General features: G+C 38.2%; 1 protein-coding gene across 2 annotated transcripts in view; it reads right to left on the reverse strand.

Annotated features, from left to right (window-relative positions):
* Window positions 1-22,526, reverse strand: part of LOC126299334 (uncharacterized) — an 864,357-nt gene that overhangs the window by 347,590 nt on the left and 494,241 nt on the right. For both annotated transcript variants that reach the window (XM_049991164.1, XM_049991163.1), the window contains exon 16: window positions 2,869-2,946. In XM_049991164.1, the coding sequence (XP_049847121.1) occupies window positions 2,869-2,946 (78 nt within the window). The remainder of the gene's footprint in view (window positions 1-2,868; window positions 2,947-22,526) is intronic.

The following is a 22,526-nucleotide window of genomic DNA, read 5'->3' on the forward strand; positions in this document are numbered from 1 at the left end:
ATCTGTTTTCTAGAATATCACTTTCGTGTCTTTAATGCAAACTGCATTAGTCACGTCAAAAGTCTACAACAGTCCTACACTGGCCTAAACCTGATAACTTCTGACTGTAGATGTGCTACTTATGTACTGTAAATTTGAATATATTCTCTTTATTTTACCTAATTTCCTGTTCCTACATGTAACAGCAGCCCTGGATGTCCACTTACAAGTCCTGACCAACTGACCTGTTGTATGGTGTCATCGTAAGCCATATGTAATGTAACAATCTCCCCCCCCCCCCCCCTTCCTGACCATGTACACATCTGCAGAGCACGGGTGAAAAACAGACATTTGACGGAACTTATGTGGACAGGCAAGAAAATACAAAGTATAGGATTACAGATAGACCAGCAAGAGAATGCAGAGTATAATTACAAAAATTTACTTTTGTTTATTTAATTTCTACATGTCATATCAAAATGTCAAGAATAAATAAATTGGATAAATACAGAAAGGGCATAATGTTAATTTTTTGACATATCCATTTCATGAAAAGGAGTTTGTAAATTTGATTAGTCAGAGTTAGTTAAAAAACAAATTCTTCCCAAGAAACCACTCATAAAGGGGGGGGGGGGGGACTCATCTTATATTCAGGGTTGTCTTAAACACGAGTAAATACCGTATTTTTCACTCTGCATGGGAGTATGTCTAGTACTGAAACTTCCTAGCTGATTAAACAATGTGCCAGATTTCCTCTGAAAGCTAGCAGGCACCTCTTGTATTCTTTATGTATCTATCAGTGACTCAACACCTAAATTATTTGGTGAGTTAATATCTTTACTTATTAAATTACTCATAATGTTATTACTAGAGCCCAGATTTTCATCCACTATCAAATGGTAAAACGTGCATACATTCATGCAATGCCATATCATTAAATACACATAATAAGGCAGATAAAGAATTAAAATATGTGACAGAAAATGCTGTTTCTATATCACAAGAAGTGACAGATGCATACTTGGGTGAAGAAATTTTGGACGTCTGATCAATTTGATAGTTTTTGTTACAATTTCGCTCCAAAATATTTTTTTGTGTTCTTTGTAAACTCAAAATCAGGATATGATCTTATAACTTTGTATCATAAAAACAGTAACACCCACTTCTCCATAGGATGACTGCAAAGATTTTTAACCTTTACAATAACTGAAACTTCCTGGCAGATTAAAACTGTGTGCTGGACCGAGACTCGAACTCGGGAACTTGCCTTTCGCGGGCAAGTGCTCTACCAACTGAGCTACCCAAGCAAGACTGTTCCTCATCTCCTACCTTCCAGACGAGGTACTGGCAGAAGTAAAGCTGCGAGGATGGGGCGTGAGTCGTTCTTGGGTAGCTCAGTTGGTAGAGCAGTTGCCCACGAAAAGCAAAGGTCCTGAGTTCGAGTCTCGGGACGGCACACAGTTTTAATCTACCAGGAAGTTTCATATCAGCACACAGTCTGCTGCAGAGTGAAAATCTCATTCTGTTTACAATAACTGTCTGGGACTCCACATGTGGCTTGCCACTTTGGTATTTCCAAATTAAAATGCACACAATTTAATTTGATGTAAATATTGTCTTGCCTCATATCTGTTTCCTTGAATATCACTATCGTGTCTTTAATGCAAACTGCATTAGTCACCTCAAAAGTCAACAGCCCAAAAATGAAGCAAGAAACCTACACTGCAGTACCTTAAGGCTTTTCAGTAGAATGAAGCAAAGAGATGTCAACTTCAATAGATATGTAAGAATTCAATGTCTCTTACTGACAATGTAATCAAAATTACCACAGTAAAAGATGGCAGCATTAATCCAGGTACCCCACCTGGTTAAAAAAGGTTGTAGGGGCACAGCTAAATCTGGAAGAATATCTCTAAATCCAGCAATGTCGACAAGTGCTTTCTAGAGTACCTTCAATTGGAAAAAGGGGCAGCATATAAATTAATGCTGTCAGCAGTTTCAAACCATTGTATTTTGTGCATCAATTTTCCTTGTTTGTATCATTGTTTGTAATAGTGTATTCACACAATCAAATTTTAGACTACCATTTTAGCTACATGACGTCGCACATGGGCCAGCCATGTTAGACACTTCAAGTTATGATAAAAATATTTAATAGCTTTCCCAGCCTTCATCACATATGGAGCAGCATTGTGAAACAACAATAATAATAATACCCTATTTTAATTTAATTATATTGACACAAAGTATACCAACTTGTAGTGACAACTACCGAGCTTAAGTGGGGGACTTCCGCTCAGTATGAAGTTCACAAACTGCAACAATTCCACAGAATTGCTTATGTTGTACACCTTGCCATAGTTCATATGAATAAATCTATAAAAGATTGTGTCATGCACGTTACTTAAAAACATACATAAAGGTCAAAAAATGTGATATAACATGCATTACAAGTGCCCCAATTCATACCATGTTCAAAATATTCATTTACCCAGCAAATGGCCACACATGCAAAAATTCTTGCAACTTGTGTTTACACAGAACTCACCTGCCTTCGAAAGTGAGTAACTCTCACAGACTCAAAATAATTTGAAATAAAATCATCTGAATAACCAGGAACTTTCACATGTGTGCTTTGTAGCTATAGAATTAATTAATGCTGACTCCCAAACTTCACATTCATTTCTTCCTAACAATTCCATTATGACCAAAATCAAACAATCCTATTAAGAAGTATAACTAATATTTGACTGAATTTGAGAAAAATTATAGCTGCACACTATACAAAGCACAGTTCACAGCACTAACTTGTCAATATTTACAAAAATCTCATAAGCGAAAAACTGATTGCGACTATGACTACAGCATAGGTATAGTGAATATATATACCTGATTCGTTGTGGTCTCTGTGCCACCAGCTGGGTTTAAAATATTTCTTCTGCCTAGGTGATTCAGCATATGGTTCACCTGTTAGAAAATTCAACACTGGTCAATGTAACTAAGCAGCTATCAAGAACATTTTGTAACTTGTGTAAACAAAGGAAAGGAAAAGAATGCAATATCATAGTCAAGTGATTGGCAGAAATGAACAGTACCTGGTTCATTTTATATAAATTAGGATTATGAACACTAAATCATCATCATCATCATCATCATCATCTACTACTACAGGGTGATTATCATTAAAGTTAAACTTTCAAAATGCTGCAGAAAATACACCACTGGTCAGAATGATGCGAAATTGCAATGGAATATTATCAGAGGAGAAGGAAAACATATAGCAGAAGAAAAAAATAGTGTAAAAATTGATCAATAGATGGCACTGTATGCTACAAAATGTCAATGAAACCACCTGTCATGTGCACAACCCACTGAAGTTGGTACAAACATGACGGGTACATGGTTTTTCCTCCTTTCGCATGTGCTATGTTCGCCATGACTGTCCCAATGTAGGATCATGGCACACACCACTCTGCAGAAGTTCCAGATTCTGAAGGGTTTGAAAAAAATGTATTGGTCTGATGACTGCCGTGGGTCTGTTGGAGTGCAACATGGTAGAGGGAGGAAATGAATTGATTCAATGTCAGTGGAAGGAGTAGTCAGAGCAATGCAGGTGGAGATGATTGGTGGTGTACAAACGTGTAGTGCAAGGAGAATTGCCCAAACACTGGACATACAAATGAGTACGGTGCGTAATATCTTATGAAACAACTTTCTGAGCTATTCATTAGAAATTATCCATGTGCACAAGTTCCTTCCCGTTAAACGGCCACCAAGAGAGACCTTTGCTATAGAATTTCTTGCTCACATGGAAGTAGACAATGATAGGCCGAGGAAGATTTCATGGACAGACAAAGCCCACTTCCATCTGACAGGATATGTGAATACACAGAATTGTCGAATATGGGCAACGGAAAATCCACACGCAAATCAACTAATACCACTTCGTCGTGAAATGGTCACTGTGTGGTGAGGGTTTATGGCATGATTTACCATAGCGCCATATTTGTTTGAAGTGACAAGAGCTTTGTGTCCTGTTCCCTGAACCATCACTGGGAAGCGATATGAGTGTCTTTTGTGCAATAATGCCATTCCAGCTCTCCAAAAGTGTGGATGTGTTAAGGGATCATTTTTATGCTATATGGCACACCTCCGCACATTGCAAATCCAGTTAACCAGCTGCTGAAGAGTTATTTCAGAAATGCTAGAATTATCAGTTACCATTGTCCTACAGCCCGGCCATCCTGATCATCTGATTTTCATCCGTGTGAATTCTAGCTGTGGTGCTATCTGAAAGATGATGAATTCTGTGTTCTGATTGCAGACTTAGCCACACTGAAGGCGTGCGTTGTGGATTACATCCTGAACGTGACCACAGGGAACACTTCCATCAGTTGTGGAACATGTTTCTCAATTTTAACTTGTTGCAAAAAATGGTAGACAGCATTTTGAACATGTTTTGTACCAGACACACAGAAATTAATAATCCTTTTTGATTTTGATTGATGCTTTCCATGCAGTTTTGGTATCAGAACAATTAAAAACCAATTTTCCCCCTCTCATATGATATGACCTTGCCATGGTTGATGGTCTTACATAACTAACAGTATCACACCTGTAGGCCCATGCACACTGAGTAGTACAGTTTGTTTAACGTCAAACATACACCTTAGGCATTTTTGTATGATTCATTTGTCATTTTTAGTAGAGCATCATTAAATTATGATGCTTACAGTGCCATCTATTGCTACATTTTGTAACTATTTATTTTTCTTCTGCCATATATTTTCCCCCTTCTCCAATAATATTCTGTTGCAGTTTGATGGGATTCTGACCAGTGGTGTTATTTCTGCAGCAGTTTGATTATAATAATCCTGTACTACATTTCTATTCATTTAAGAGCGATCTAGTGCACCATCACAATTACAAATACCCAGTGAAGTAGGTAACACTGGTTTTCATAAAGATGAAGTAGTGCACAAGTTGATGAGGCTATAGACTCTTTGTTAGTGAGAAACTTCCCTTTGTCCATTTCTTCATGCTCTGACAAAGACTACAACAATCAATTAATTCTACAGCGCCATCTTCTACACACTACGCCATCTGTCTCTAAGGTAAAAGGGTTCAGGACAAAGTTTCATATTCTGGTGAAAAAGTCTATAAAACATTATCAGTGGATATCAGGCAGGAAACTGAACATTGTCCGTTATTTAAGAACAAAGTAAAAGAATGTTGGATTAACCACTATTACTACAACTTATTAGAACACTTGCCCTCAAGAATGTGATCTGTACAACTCAAATAATTGTGTTAGATTGAACTTGATGTTGTCAGTATAAGGAAAGCTGACAAGGGCCTGTGTAAAATTAGATAAATGCTTTGTTTGAATTATTAAACAGTGACGGGTCTTTACTACTATTAGGGGTAGAGATGGAAGTAGGAGCTTGGGGGGAAGGGGGGGGGGTGAACTAATCTACAATTAATTACCATAACTGTACATGTGAACAGATTAGGTCTAGTCATATTTTCCTGTCAGTATATGTAACTACCAGCATTGGATCCATCAGTATGAAACACACATGTGTACTTGTAGGCTGCCACCTTTCCAGACTGCTGGTGACAAAATCAGAGATATGCAAGGTAAACTGTTTAACTACAACCATTAGCAAACTGTCTTTGTTGTCAACCACATCTCTGAGAGCTGCCATAGTCATACATGTCACCAGTCTTGCCACTAGAGGACCAAGAGGCACTGCAATTAGTGCTCTTCGGGCCATAGCGCAGAGGGTGATTGCCACTCCCTAAATCACGGCTCTCATTGCCCAGTGCTGTCATACACACATACTTGTGTACAAGTCTTCACTCTGAGTGTTGTGCGTGTTCACCACAGTAGCTGCTGATGGAATATTTGTGAGGGAAGGTATTTATCATACAAATGTAACCCACCCCCTTCCTCTCTCTCTCACTCTCTCTGTCTCTCTCTCTCTCTCTCTCTCTCTCTCTCTCTCTCTCTCTCTCTCTCTCTCTCTCTTGCCATACATGGCAACCTTTGCAGGGAATATTTCTGAAGTTGAAGTGTTTTCAAATGAAGAGGCTAAATTTTATGCTTTCATTAACAAGAACTGTGAACTGTACCCAATTAGCGAACTGTGGAAGGACTGTGTACATGTGAACTGTAAATGGCTAGAGAACTGCAAAAGAACTGTGATAAACAGACTATGAACCATGTTTGAATTGTTCTTGAACGTTTGTTGGACTATAATAATTGATGAAACTAAATCAAATCGAAACATAGAATATACTATAATAATAAAGTATCAATAATGACCATGAAATAATTAGTCATAATATTTCACATGCAGAATCTTCTTGTAAAGGCAACACAAGTGTGATTCAGTGAAAACTGAGTAAAATAGAGCAAAAAGCACTTCATGAGATGCAATATAAGACAGAAAATGGAGGTAAACAAAAGTCCAAATTTGGTTTGAACATGAAATAAAAATAAGTATTGTTCATGTATGTGACATAGAAAATCATGCCAATGTGTATAAATTCCATCATTTCTCTCATAAGAGAACTATACACTCAGTATCCTTTATTAGACAGTTTTAGGGAATCTTGCCTGAAACACAGCAGAACAACAAAAAATCAAACTCGTGATGAGTAGGTTTGAAGGAGAAGCAAAATCCTGGGGAACAGGATTCAGCAACACATGTAAATCATATAAATAATTTGTTCAAGCATTATTGAATAAATACTGGTCTTCCTGCACACTAAACAGAGTGAGAGGTGAAGTAGTGCACAAAAAAGGTTACATGGTGAAAAAGTAATTATACTACAAATTAATAGGAGTAAGGTGTTAGGGCTGGGAAGGGAAAATTGGTACAGCTGATTCATGAAAGTATAAGGGGTGGATCTCAGGACACACATGGTCAAATACCTGTTGTCATAGGTAGGAAAAGTAGGTCTTTTGTAGGATAAATCCAGACAACAAGTTCCCCAGTATCTCCAGGACTTTAAAAAATGCCGAAACTATCACTCACAAAACAGATTTTAACACCCCAAATTTCATATACAAAAGATGTCACAAAGAAAAACAAACAATTGGAAAGAGTAACATGGGGCATTTAACAAATTTTACAATCCTCCATCAAAACATGCAATCAATAAAAAATAAAATACAACTATTAAAAGTTGAGCTCCAATCTCTAAACTGCACAGCAATTTGTATTACAGAGCACTGGTGTAGAGACACAGAAATCCAACATGTAGTATTATCACTGTATGAAAAGGCAAATTCTTAATGCACAACTATCTCAAGGCATGGAGGAGATGCATTTATATCAGTAAAGGAACACAGTTCAAATCAAGACATGACCTCAGTACAGTAAGGTAAGACAAACTCTTTGAAATATCAGCTATTGAATTAACAGGGCTTGATATCACCAAAACATTAATCATTTTGTGTGTATATAGATCTCCCAGTGGTAGTGTGGACACTTTTTTCAATACGTTAACAGAAGTTCTAGATAAATTCTCAAGTATAAAGGTCAACATAATTCTGTGTGGGGACATCAACATCAACACTAATACCACAAATGAATCCAGCAGCACCTTCATAAACATCCTTGAAAGTTTTAGCTTCTCCCTATTGGTCAATAGTAAAACATGGGTTATGATGACAACTTAAACAGTAATTGACTATGTGGCCACAAATATGGAAAGGGAAATATAGGATGTAACTGTAAAAGATCTCTGACTATTAGATCATCTCAGTCAAATAACAACAGTAAAATCAGGCATCAAATCATTCCCTAAACTACAAACCACAAACGACATCCATCAGAAATCAAAATAAAAGATTTTTCAAAAGAACTAGAAAAACAAAGCTGGGATAGAATTCTCCATATTCTCATCATTGTTCAAATTCAACTTTGAAAAAGCATTTCCAAAAGTATGCATGTCTGTATCAGCATCTCACAAAAGCAGGTATTAAGAAGTCCTTCCAAACACTTAAACACCTCAGTTCCATGAAAAAGATTCTTAAATTTCTATCATACATACAAAAATACCTATAGGAAGCTGCTGATTGCTGTAAAAAGTCATTTAATGGCAAAATAATATACAATGCACAGAATAAAAGCAAACCAGTCTGGGATGTTATCAAAAAGTGAACGGGGAGAGGCAAACAACCGCAGAATAACATACTGTTAAGGGAGAGGGATAAGGTAATAAATGATCCACAACTCTCAGCAAATTATGTAAACAAGCATTGTTCAAGTATTGCAGAGAAGTTACAGCAAAACTTCCCCAAAACAAATAAAACACCAGTAAATAATGTTGCACTAAATACAATGATGTTACTTCAAACCACAGATAATGAAGTCAATAAAATTGTTCAAAAAATAAAAAATAAAAAGTCAGTAGTCTTAGATCAAGTACCAATGTGTGTACTGAAACAATACATAGGGACTGTAAAAGGCCCCTTAACAAAAATAATTCCTTCACATCAGCGACATTTTCAGAGCCGTTACAACACACAAGAAGTGTACCTCTGCTTAAGAAAGGTAATGCAGAATACATAGAAAATTACTGGCCTGTTTCCCTGCTGTCAGCATTCTCAAAAATAATAGAAGTAATTATGAAAGACAGATAAATGAATTATCTGAATAAATACAATCTTTTAAGCAAATCACAGTTTGGTTTCCAAAGTGTCAAAAATACAGAGTCAGCCATAGTGGAATTCACAAATTTGTATTTGATGTTCTTGATAAAGATTAGTGTGTCACGGGCATATTTTTGGATCTTTCTAAAGTGTTTAATACAGTCGACCAGAAGATTCTATTAAATAAATTAGAAGCATTAGGAATAAGAGTGGTAGCTAATGATTGGTTTCGGTCATACCTAACAGATAGGGTACAAAGAGTAGAGGTAGGTAACACATACTTCAAATAGATCCAAACAGTTACTGAAACTCTTATCAGAATCAAAATACATTAATATAGGGGTTCCGAAAGGTAGCATATTAGAACCAATTCTGTTCCTGATATACATCAATGACTTTTCCAATAGTGTTACTCATGGTGAAAAAATTCACTTCACTGATGACAGCAAGATTATAGTCACTGAAAAAACAAGAGAACTCCTTGCTGAGAAATCAAATGAAACTCTCAAGGAAGTTTATGGTTGGTCAAGAAGCAATAAAGTGTCATTGAACATAAAGAAAACTAATGCCATGAACTTCAGTTTGAAGAGGAAAAATGACAATGTTAAATTAAATGTAGATGGCACCTCTATAGACTGTGTAACAAATGCAAAATTTCTAGCAATGCATACTGACTCTCAGTTGAAGTGGTGTGAACACACAAAGATACTTGCAAACAGAATGTTATCAGCATGTTATACCCTCAGAATCCTATCATCAGTGTGTAACATGTAGTGTCTTTTACTTACATATTATACATATGCACATTCAGTTCTCAGCTACGGCATTCAGTTTTTGGGGAACAAATACACAAAACATGAACACAATTTTCAAACTCCAGAAACGAGCCATAAGGATAATAACCAAAAATACTTGTCAAGCTCATTGTAAAGATCTCTTCAAAACACTGGGGATTTTAACTGCTCCATGTGAATACATTTATCAGTCAGCTGTACACATCAAAAATAACATTGGTAATTACTGCATAAGCAGCTCTGTCTATGACCTTGCAACAAGAGATGGACTCAATTTACATTTAGAAGAAAAAATAAACATGAAACTCAAAACAGCATTTTATACCACGGAACAACACTGTACAATAAATTAATAAAAGAGATTAAAGAAATAGCAAAAATTCACTTATTTAAAAAGGCAGCTAAAAAGTACCTGTTATGCAATACATTTTATACATTGAAGGTTTACTCAGATAAAACAGAGTAGGGGTCTTATAAGAAAAGTTACACAAATAAACAATACAAATAATAATAATAATAATAATTATTATTATTATTATTATTAGTAGTAGTAGTAGTAGTAGTAGTATTATAATGATTATAAAACATGCAACATTCCACATAACACCTTCACTTTATGTTTTTTTTCCCCTCGTTTTTTCCACTCTAGAAATCCTAACCCGCAATCTATGCATAGCATAATCCTTACACCTCTTTCTCTGTCTGAACTCAACATCTCACTCATTATGCAGAGATGCTGAATCAGATTTCCAGGATAGCAAATGGGAAGTAGTGGTACAGAAAATGGCCCAGAGATAGCCAGTGTGTGAGTGTGTGTGTGTGTGTGTGTGTGTGTGTGTGTGTGTGTGTGTGTGTGTGTGTGTGTTTCTTTTGAGTGAAGTGTTATGAAACAATGTGTGTATAGTGTGTGCAGTGACTGGTAGTGAGATATGAGTGAACAGTGTGGCATTACATTATTAAATAAGTTATTTGTAAGAAAGTATTGTATACCAGGAGTAAATCTAATGATTGCCTCTAACTAGAAGCCAGTAAATATATGTGTATATAAATCAGCTTATTTTAAATTGATCTAAACTTTAAATACTTTGACATGTCCTACATCCATGTAAAAAGAGATCTACACAGGAATAAAGCTGATACTACCACTACTTCTACTTCTACTACTACTAAGATCCCATGCTAATGTTCAATATCATCAAGAGACCAAGAACACAGACTTGATAGTCACTTTCTCTCAGAGAGTGCTATCAAGAAATGGTCAACAGTATACTGCATTCGGCTATGGGAGATGAAGTTACCTGTTCACTTCTCAGAAGAATCTTTTGGTGGTAGATTAGGTGGCTGCTTTTGAGAAAGATATGAATGAAGCACCTCATTCCATCACAGAAAAACCATCACAAAATTTTTTAGAAGAAATACCCATCAATGACATGACATAATATTATGACTGCTAACCCTAAGGGGGCAATAAAGTTCTTTGTATTGATAGGTAATTGGTGGTTACAAGGTGTCCCTGTTAACTGTCTGTTTTCTGCTGTTAGTTCTTCCCCTTCTTTCATTCAGAACTACATCTGTCCACTTTAACATTATTCACTATTATGGTTAAGATGAGAATATTTCTTTGTACTAAATGTGAAAACAAATTTACCAAGCATAATAAACATCTGTACAGGGTGGCCACCAGTCAAGGAATATTTTAGGGAATTGATTTTAAAAAATTTATTTAGAAGTCCCCACTCAAACCTATACAAGTTTTCTCCCACAGCAACTTCTGCAGTGCCTATGTGCCAAGTTGCCTGCCTTTCAGAACAAAGGCAGTCTGTCCACTTAAAGCTGCTGACAAGAGGCATCCTCACACACTGTTGAAACTACTAGTGAATTCACCCCATCAGTTTCAGCCAATAACATGCATGGGATACAGGCCAAGTGTAAGGATGCTGGAGCATTCTGCAGTGCAGAAATCAGTTGTCTCAGTCTGTTGTGATCCAGATCGTGAGCAAAACAGACATCTTTCTCGGTAGGCAAGCCTCTGGCACAGTGTTTCATAACCGGCCACCAACATAACTTAACATGAACCGCCTCCTCATCCACTGCCCATTTATTTAGTTGTTTGTCTTCATAGACTGGCCGGAACCTGGTAACTATCTGCTTAGGCATGCTCTTTGTATACTATACATTTGAATATATTCTATTCAGTTACCTAATTGCCTGTTCTGTCATTTAACAGAAGCCCTGGATGTCCACTTGAAAGACCTGATCATTCAACCTCCTGTACATCATAGTCATAAGCTGTATGTAACAACCTACTTCCCTCTCCCTCCTCGTGTACTTTGGTATCAGAAATGTGATTCGTTCCCACCAATCGCTCCATAGGTCAGATGTTTATTTTTTGTTCATATTAGATATTGTGTGGTCTATGTTCATATCTGATATTGTGTGGTCAGTCAGAACTCACGGCTGTTATTCTGGTGTGAGCTGAGCCTGGGTGCTGCAGGGCATTGTATACAATGCCACACCAGATACTGCATCTGCACATACCAGTGTCTGGGGCAATGTGTACTGCCACCCTGTTGCAGCAAACCGCTCCAAAATGTACACACTGACTACACTGAGCTGCATCTCAAGGCACAAGTACATGTTGTGAGAATGGCGGCCCCATTTGACTGTCACTTCCATTGAACCTGTTTACTGTAGTAAATTTCTTATACATGCTTTAAACTCTGTTGTTGTTGTTGAAGTATTTCACACTTGGTTCTAGTGATGAGAAGTTTCTTAAGATATATTTCTGAGAGTTTTCTATTAATCTCCAGGGATGTGCAGATAGCACATTGTGTTTCATAACCACAGAGTCCCCAGCTGTTCATGACACTTTTTTCATTTCATTTTCAAGTCATGATCAATTCTTTTTTTCTTCTTCTTCGTTTCTGTGAGCATCATTTCTGTGCTCTCTGATCAAAGTAGGCTCCTATTACTTGCTCCGCGGATGTGAGCACCTTAAGGGCTCTATAGACCCTATTCCTTCAATCTGCACCTGCAAGGTTTCCGAAATCGTTGCAGCACTACATCTTTTTACCTTGATGGGCATTTGTTTTTATTGAAAGACCAGGCACAGATTTAAAATCAGCGTCTACACCTTGGAAGAAATGTGACAAACCATAGAGTTTAATGATCCTGGTATTGTCTATCAGTTTACTATTGGTATTAGGCGACTTGAGACCCCAAATGCACACACACTCATAATTATACGATAAGCACTTGTGTTGCCAAAGCTGATAGGATGCAATGTGACATGCTGGAATGCGGAACGAAAGGAATGAACTTTTTCCGCCTTCTTTTTCTCTTGTTTCTGCATCTCTCTACCTTTTTTTGCTGACCTTTTATTCCTTTTCTGTCCATGCCTTCTCCTTTTCATAAGTGGTAGCTTCTTGTCTGGTTAACTGAATGCATGGAGCAAAAATGTATTAAGTTATGTACCGTAACAAGAGTTCTAATGAATGATGATGAAGAACTGATCTGTTGTACCCCTGTAAGTTGATAAGAGAGGATATGATAACTTGTGGCTGTTATCTCCCAGAGGGTAACGAATTTTTGTTGATATGAGGAGATGTAAGACATTGTTTTATTTAGGTTGCTTGTGAGCGGACAAGAGGTCCTCTCATTCATGCGATCAAAGGCAATTATGTATAGGGAGAAGTTCTTCTGCCAGCTGTTTCAAGTGATGTTATTTCCATTGTACAGATAATGTTTTGTTGTGGAAGCTGAGGAGGATAAAATAAATGCTAATTCTGTTGCTAATTTTATGACAGAAGATGATTCAGTGATGTTAAATTATGCTGCCACACCAACAGCTCAGAGCAGAAACATTAACCATGATTCATTTTGCTATGCAGTCAGCTTCCAGTTGAGATAATGTTTTCAGAGTTGTTTAAATTGCAGGTTATGTTATCAGTGAACGATTACTAAACAGAGACCACATGGTGCAAACCCATGGACTGCCACAGCTGTCACCTAGTGATAAGCCAGCCACATCCCAGCACGCTACCACTTTTCTTACCCTTCTTCATCTTGTCTGTCATAGTTAAGTTTAATTTTCATATTATGGTACGATTTATAAGAAACAAACTGCATAGCTTTTCAGTGACAATGTACTGAGAGTATTATATAGAGTATAAATATTAGTCGTTGTCACATTGCAGTGGTACCAGTTGAGTCTAACAGCAGATTGGGTTTCACTAGACATGACCTGCACCTCAATAGCTATGGGAAGGGGAAGTTGGCAAAGCTTATAGGTGACAGTGTAGTGGGTGGTGGCAGGATTACTCATGAAAGAATGCCTGTAGTAGTTGGTGTTAGAGCTGCACCTTTTTTAGATTGAAGTCAGCTCATAGGTATACCTGCTTACAGGAAGTCCCTCTAGCATAGGAATCACCTTCAGAGAATCTCAGGCAGCCAAGTAGAGAAGAATTACGATATTTCATCAAAATATATGAGGTATTAAAGATAAAGTTAGTGAACTGCTTATATATGTTGACTCTGAAATTATTGATATGTTGGAGCACCACTTAAATAATTTGACAATTCTGCGGATTCCTTTACCAGGATACAGATTCGCTGGCTGTTTTTCAAGGAGTTCCTTGTGGGGTTGGGGAGTGGCTAAGTACGTAAAAAAGAGTATTCCATTTGAATTCGTAGATGTATCATGGCACTGCACAGAACAGGTATTTGAATGCTGTGCAGGGGCAGTTGAACTCAGAAAAACAATACTTGTATTGTTGTTGTTTATTGGTCTGCTAACTCTGACATCTGAGAATTTCTGGTCAAGCTACAGGTGGTTCTTGATTCACTTTATATGAATTACCAGAAATTAGTTATATGTGGTGACTTCAGTATTAATTTTGTATATGATGGTGCGAGAAAAAGGATGTTGGTAGGTCTCATAAATTCATATGAGATGATGCAGACTGTGGTCTTCGCAACCAGGGTGCAGGGGAATGCACAATATTTTTATTCATTTTTCTTTACTAGATAGGAAATCTCTTAGTAAAAGGGTGAATGGCCTTTCAGACCATGATGCACAAATTATGACACTAAAAGGCTTTTGCACTCAAACAAACATTACATATAATTACAAACCATGTAGGAAAGATACTCCAATGGTAAAACAGTGTTTCTCAAACCCCGTTAAAGAACAAGAGTGGCAGGGTGTTTCTAATGCCGATTACATATATGATAAATGTAACACTTTCCTTAACACATTTCTCATGCTATTTGAGAACTGCTTTCAATTTGTGTGTTCTAAACATAGTATTAGAAGTAAAAGGCAGCCTGGGTAGCTGACTAATGGGATAAGGATATCATGTAGAACAAATTGGGCTTTATATCAAAATGTCAGAAATAGTCACAATCAAGAAACAGCAGCTCATTACAAACAGTATTGTAAGGTATTTAAAATGTTATTAGGAAGGCAAAGACTATGTGGCATGCAAATAGCATAGCTAATTCATAGGATAAAATTAAAACCATATGGTCAGTTGTGAAGGAAATGTCGGGTCAGCAGCACAAGGTTGACAGTATAAACTCAGTTTTTAGTAAACATATTTCTGTTACTAGTAAGTCAGATATCAGTACAGTGTTTAACAATCATTTTCTAACCACTGCTGGTGAATTTTAAAAAAAAATGTAACATCTACAGGGAATCATATTACTCTCTTGGAAAATGTCTTTCTGAGACTAATGTCTGAAATACTGTTCTGTGATTTTTACAAGGAGGAGATTAGGTCAATAATTAAATCACCAAAGACTAAGGACATTCATGGATATGATGGAATGCCTAGCAGAATATTAAAGTGCTGTGCTGCACATTTTAGCCCTTCTCTTAGCCATATTTGTAATTATTCCTTGAAGAATGGTCAGTTTCCTGAATGACTGCAGTTCTCGGTAGTAAAGCTGCTTTATAAAAAGGGAGAAAGGGATGATGTAAACAATTTTAGACATATTTCTATGCCATCATTGTTTGTGTAGGTTATTGAAAAGTTTGTGTAGGTAACAATAATTTATCAATTTATATCACATAATTTGCTATTAAATGTACAGTTTGTCGTTATAAGTGATTCACAATTGAAAATGCTATATTCTCTTTTCTCTGTGAGGTACTGGATGGATTAAACAAAAGTTTTCAAAAGCTAGGTATTTTTTTTATTTAACTAAGGCATTTGATTGTGTTGATCACAAAATATTACTCCAGAAGTGGGACCATTACGGAATGCGGGGAGTAGCTCGCAATTGGTTCATCTCTTGCTTTAGCAACAGAGTGCAAAAGGCCTTTATTCACAGTGTTGAAAATGGCATTGATGGGGGGCATAGTAAAACGGTGGGTGCCCCAGGGATGAGGAGGGCTATGCGAGAGGCTTTCAATGAATTCGAAAGTAAAGTTCTATGTACTGACTTGGCAGAAAACCCTAAGAAATTTTGGTCCTATGTCAAAGCGGTAGGTGGATCAAAACAAAATGTCCAGACACTCTGTGACCAAAATGGTACTGAAACAGAGGATGACAGACTAAAGGCCGAAATACTAAATGTCTTCTTCCAAAGCTGTTTCACAGAGGAAGACTGCACTGTGCTTCCTTCTCTACATTGTCACACAGTTGACAAAATGGTAAATATCGAAATGGACGACAGAGGGACAGAGAAACAATTAAAATCGCTCAAAAGAGTAAAGGCCGCTGGTCCTGATGGGATACCAGTTCGATTTTTCACAGAGTATGTGAAGGAACTTGCCCCCCTTCTTGCAGCGGTGTACCGTAGGTCTCTAGAAGAGCGAAGCGTTCCAAAGGATTGGAAAAGGGCACAGGTCATCCCCGTTTTCAAGAAGGGACGTCGAACAAATGTGCAGAACTATAGACCTATATCTCTATCGTCGCTCAGTTGTAGAATTTTGGAACACGTATTATGTTTGAGTATAATGTCTTTTCTGGAGACTAGAAATCTACTCTGTAGGAATCAGCATGGGTTTTGAAAAAGATGCTCGTGTGAAACCCAGCTCACCCTATTCGTCCACGAGACTCAGAGGGCCTTAGACACGGGTTCACAGGTAGATGCCGTGTTTCTTGACTTCCGCATGGCGTTTGACACAGTTCCCCACAGTCGTTTAATGAACAAAGTAAGAGCATACAGACTATCAGATCAATTGTGTGATTGGATTGAGGAGTTCCTAGATAACAGAACGCAGCATGTCATTCTCAATGGAGAGAAGTCTTCCGAAGTAAGAGAGATTTCAGGTGTGCCGCAGGGGAGTGTCATAGGACCGTTGCTATTCACAATATACATAAATGACATGGTGGATGACATCGGAAGTTCACTGAGGCTTTTTGCAGATGATGCTGTGGTGTATAGAGAGGTTGCAACAATGGAAAATTGTACTGAAATGCAGGAGGATCTGCAGCGAATTGACGCATGGTGCACAGAATGGCAATTGAATCTCAATGTAGACAAGTGTAATGTGATGCGAATACATAGAAAGATAGGTCCCTTATCATTTAGCTACAAAATAACAGGTCAGCAACTGGAAGCAGTTAATTCCATAAATTATCTGGGAGTACGCATTAGGAGTGATTTAAAATGGAATGATCATATAAAGTTGATCGTTGGTAAAGCAGATGCCAGACTGAAATTCATTGGAAGAATCCTAAGGAAATGCAATCCGACAACAAAGAAGTAGGTTACAGTACGACTGTTCGCCCACTGCTTGAATACTGCTCAGCAGTGTGGGATCCGCACCAGATAGAGTTGATAGAAGAGATAGAGAAGATCCAACGGAGAGCAGCGCGCTTCGTTACAGGATCATTTAGCAATCGCGAAAGCATTACGGAGATGATAGATAAACTCCAGTGGAAGACTCTGCAGGAGAGAGACTCAGTAGCTCAGTACGGGCTTTTGAGAACATACCTTCACCGAAGAGTTAAGCAGTATATTGCTCCCTCCTACGTACACTCCTGGAAATTGAAATAAGAACACCGTGAATTCATTGTCCGAGGAAGGGTAAACTTTATTGACACATTCCTGGGGTCAGATACATCACATGATCACACTGACAGAACCACAGGCACATAGACACAGGCAACAGAGCATGCACAATGTCGGCACTAGTACAGTGTATATCCACCTTTTGCAGCAATGCAGGCTGCTATTCTCCCATGGAGACGATCGTAGAGATGCTGTATGTAGTCCTGTGGAACGGCTTGCCATGCCATTTCCACCTGGCGCCTCAGTTGGACCAGCGTTCGTGCTGGACGTGCAGACCGCGTGAGACGACGCTTCATCCAGTCCCAAACATGCTCAATGGGGGACAGATCCGGAGATCTTGCTGGCCAGGGTAGTTGACTTACACCTTCTAGAGCACGTTGGGTGGCACGGAATACATGCGGACGTGCATTGTCCTGTTGGAACAGCAAGTTCCCTTGCCGGTCTAGGAATGGTAGAACGATGGGTTCGATGACGGTTTGGATGTACCGTGCACTATTCAGTGTCCCCTCGACGATCACCAGAGGTGTACGGCCGGTGTATGAGATCGCTCCCCACACCATGATGCCGGGTGTTGGTTCTGTGTCCCTCGGTCGTATGCAGTCCTGATTGTGGCGGTCACCTGCACAGTGCCAAACACGCATACGACCATCATTGGCACCAAGGCAGAAGCGACTCTCATTGCTGAAGACGACACGGCTCCATTCGTCCCTCCATTCACGCCTGTCGCGACACCACTGGAGGCGGGCTGCACGATGTTGGGGCGTGAGCGGCAGACGGCCTAACGGTGTGCGGGACCGTAGCCCAGCTTCATGGAGACGGTTGCGAATGGTCCTCGCCGATACCCCAGGAGCAACAGTGTCCCTAATTTGCTGGGAAGTGGTGGTGCGGTCCCCTACGGCACTGCGTAGGATCCTACGGTCTTGGCGTGCATCCGTGCGTCGCTGCGGTCCGGTCCCAGGTTGACGGGCACGTGCACCTTCCGCTGACCACTGGTGACAACATCGATGTACTGTGGAGACCTCACGCCCCACGTGTTGAGCAATTCGGCGGTACGTCCACCCGGCCTCCTGCATGCCCACTATACGCCCTCGCTCAAAGTCCGACAACTGCACATATGGTTCATGTCCACGCTGTCGCGGCATGCTACCAGTGTTAAAGACTGCGATGGAGTTCCGTATGCCACGGCAAACTGGCTGACACTGACGGCGGCGGTGCACAAATGCTGCGCAGCTAGCGCCATTCGACAGCCTGGTGTGTCCGCTGTGCCGTGCGTCTGATCATTGCTTGTACAGCCCTCTCGCAGTGTCCGGAGCAAGTATGGTGGGTCTGACACACCGGTGTCAATGTGTTCTTTTTTCCATTTCCAGCAGTGTATATCTCACGAAGAGACCATGAGGATAAAATCAGAGAGATTAGAGCCCACACAGAAGCATACCGACAATCCTTCTTTCCACATACAATACGAGACTGGAATAGAAGGGAGAACCGATAGAGGTACTCAGGGTACCCTCCGCCACACACCGTCAGGTGGCTTGCAGAGTATGGATGTAGATGTAGATGTAGAGATCAGTGTAAGGGCCACTTTTATTCCTTATATATATAAATAATATGCTCTTTAGTATTACAGGGAATTCTATAATATTTCTGTTTGCTGATGACACTAGCTTCGTAGTAAAGGATGCTGTGTGCAACACTGGCTTGATTTCAAATAGTGCAGTTCATGACATAATTTCATAGCTATTAAAAAATAAACTAACCCTAAATAACAGTAAGACTCAGTTTTTACAGTTTTTAACACACAGTCCAACAAAAACTTATGTTTTAATTTCACATATTGGGCATATGATTAGTGAAATTGAACAATTCAAATATCTAGGTGTTCAGATGGATAGTAAACTGTCATGGAAAGCCCATGTTCACGATCTTGTTTGAGGGATAAATGCTGCCATTTTTACTTTTTGAACGGTATCTGAAATCAGGATCGTTCAACATGAAAATTAGTCTACTTTGCTTATTTTCATTCACTGATGTCATATGGTATTATATTTTGTGGTAACTCTTCCCATTCTCAAAGGATATTTTTGGGTCAGAAATGGATAGTTCGGGCAACAATTTGAAATAAGTGGTTCATGTAATGTTAATACAACAGCTGATTCCTCAAACTGGGGAGCTATCAAGTACGGGGTCCCACAGGGTTTGGTCTTAGGTCCTTTACTGTTCTTGATATACATTAATGACTTACCATTCCATATTGATGAAGATGCAAAGTTAGTTCTTTTTGCTGATGATACAAGTATAGTAATAACATCCAAAAACCAAGAACTAAATGATGTAATTGTAAGTGATGTTTTTCACAAAATTATTAAGTGGTTCTCAGCAAACAGACTCTCTTTAAATTTTGATAAAACACAGTATATACAGTTCCGTGCAGTAAATGGCACAACTCCAGTAATAAATATAGACTTTGAACAGAAGTCTGTAGCTAAGGTAGCATTTTCAAAATTTTTAGGTGTGTCCATTGATGAGAGGTTAAACTGGAAGCAACACATTGATGGTCTGCTGAAATGTCTGAGTTCGGCTACGTATGCTATTAGGGTTATTGCAAATTTTGGTGATAAGAATCTCAGTAAATTAGCTTAGTATGGCTACTTTCATTCACTCCTTTCATATGGTATCATATTCTGGGGCAATTCATCATTGAGTTGAAAAGTATTCATTGCTCAAAAATGTGTAATCAGAATAATTACTGGAGCCCACCCACGGTCATCCTGCAGACATCTATTTAAGGATCTAAGGATCCTCACAGTAACCTCACAGTATATATATTCACTTATGAAATTTGTTGTTAATAATCCAGCCCAGTTCAAAAGTAATAGCAGTGTGCATAGCTATAACACCAGGAGAAAGGATGATCTTCACTATGCAGGGTTAAATCTGACTTTGGCACAGAAGGGGGTAAATTATGCTGCCACAAAAGTCTTTGGTCACCTACCAAACAGCATCAAAAGCCTGACAGATAGTCAACCAACATTTAAAAATAAATTAAAAGAATTTCTAGATGACAACTCCTACTCATTGGCTGAATTTTTAGATATAAATTAAGGGAGGGAAAAAAACTAACTTAAGCATTAGTGTCATGCAATATTTTGTGTAATGTAATATCTTGTACAGACATGTTTCATTAACCTGACATGTTCCACATCATTATGAAGTGTCATATTCATGATCTATGGAACAAGTATTAATCTAATCTAATCTAATCTAATCTAATCAAGTGGTGTAAGTTCACGAGTCTCTTATTGACCCCTGTTCACTAGTCTGGCAATTCTGACATTGGCCTCTCAATATATATATTCTTTATTGTTGTCAGCTTATTCCCAAGAATTAGCAGCTTTCTCTCATTTAAAACTAGGAAGAAATACAATCTGCATTTGGATTGCACTTCCTTAACTTTTGTGATGTCACTGCATCCATTTTCAATAAGCTACCACAAGAATTCAAAAATCTCAGCTGTAATTCACACCCTTTCAAATGGAAACTGATGAGTTTTGTCATGGGTCACTCCTTCTATTCTCAAGAAGTTGCTTCAGAAATTAAACTGTTTCTTATTTTTAATTTCTGACTGTGTTTACTTAAACTTATGCCTTTACTTTTAGGGTTGATAGACATTTTATTTTATCTGGTATTACGTTTGTGTTGTAATTTAATGTACTGACACATTCCATGACCTTGGAGATTTGCTCCTCAATTTGGTCCTATGGAGCTAAATGTGTAAATAAACAAATAAGTGACAATTATTAATTTTTGAGGATGGCCCAGGTGCACTCCTATTTGTATTATGTAGGAAGTTTATGTAATTCTGAAGAGTTTGAGGTGTTTAAAGGTACCCTCTATCATCTACTATATAGATCTTTGTCATGTGGTGAATTTAACAACTTTTGTTGTTCAGCTTTGTTGTAGAATTTTGGTATTATACTATATTTCACTTGTTGATCTCTTTTATTGACAAGATTTTTGTTTTTTCTTTCCAATGGATATATCAAGTTTACCTTACTAAAGTTTTTCCAAAATGCTACTTATTACAAGACCTCTTCATTGCATGTTTTGTTTTGTTGTCAAATCTAAAATGTGGAGCCCCTCTTTGCGGTGTCTATTATACTTATTTTTTATTGTTCAAAGGACAATTATACTGCAAACTTTCATCTGATTTTTGTAACTGATATTCCATTGCTCTGCAGTTGAGCTAAGTTCACTGGACAATATTGTGTTCTAAGTTGAGCACTTACTTATGAGAAATATTAATTATAGTTACCCATTTTGAGACCTATATTATTAGTCAGACAAACAGGTCACCCTTCAGAAGACTACTTGGTCCCATTTCAACCTTGTTAATTATTATTTGACTCAGTTTCAACTAATTACTTCATGTGTAAAACTAAGTGATATATTTACATGCTACCATCCCATGAGGTAATTTAAAATGGTTTGTAAATGAATAGGTATATATTTCCTTTTGCTTTTCTGAGATTTTCACTATGATGTGGTTGCATTGGCCATTTCCTATCATGTATCCAAGTTAAGGCAGTCATAACTCATTAGATGGTCTGGCTAGTTTATACTACAATTTGTTTCCAGTCAAAACTACTGTGGAATTCTAATCTAGGTGTCATACTGGGTGATCAAAATGTCAATATAAATTTGAAAACTGAATAAATCACAGAATAATGTAGATAGAGAGGTACAAACTGACACACATGCTTGGAATGACATGGGGCTTTATTAGAACCAAAATAAATATCCAACCTCAAAAAATGTCCGACAGACGACACTTCATCTGATCACAATAGCAATAATTAGAATAACAAAGTAAGACAAAGCAAAGATGATGTTCCTTGCAGGAAATGCTCAATATGTCCACCATCATTCCTCAATAATTGCTGCAGTCAAGGAATAATGTGAACAGCACTGTAAAGCATGTCCACAGTTATGGTGAGGCATTGGCGATTCTGTAACATATCGGCCTACCTCTCACCCGTCACAGTAGCAGTTACAAAACCAGACTCACG

The sequence above is a fragment of the Schistocerca gregaria genome, chromosome X (assembly GCF_023897955.1).
Source record: "Schistocerca gregaria isolate iqSchGreg1 chromosome X, iqSchGreg1.2, whole genome shotgun sequence".
Classification (NCBI taxonomy): Eukaryota; Metazoa; Arthropoda; class Insecta; order Orthoptera; family Acrididae; genus Schistocerca; species Schistocerca gregaria.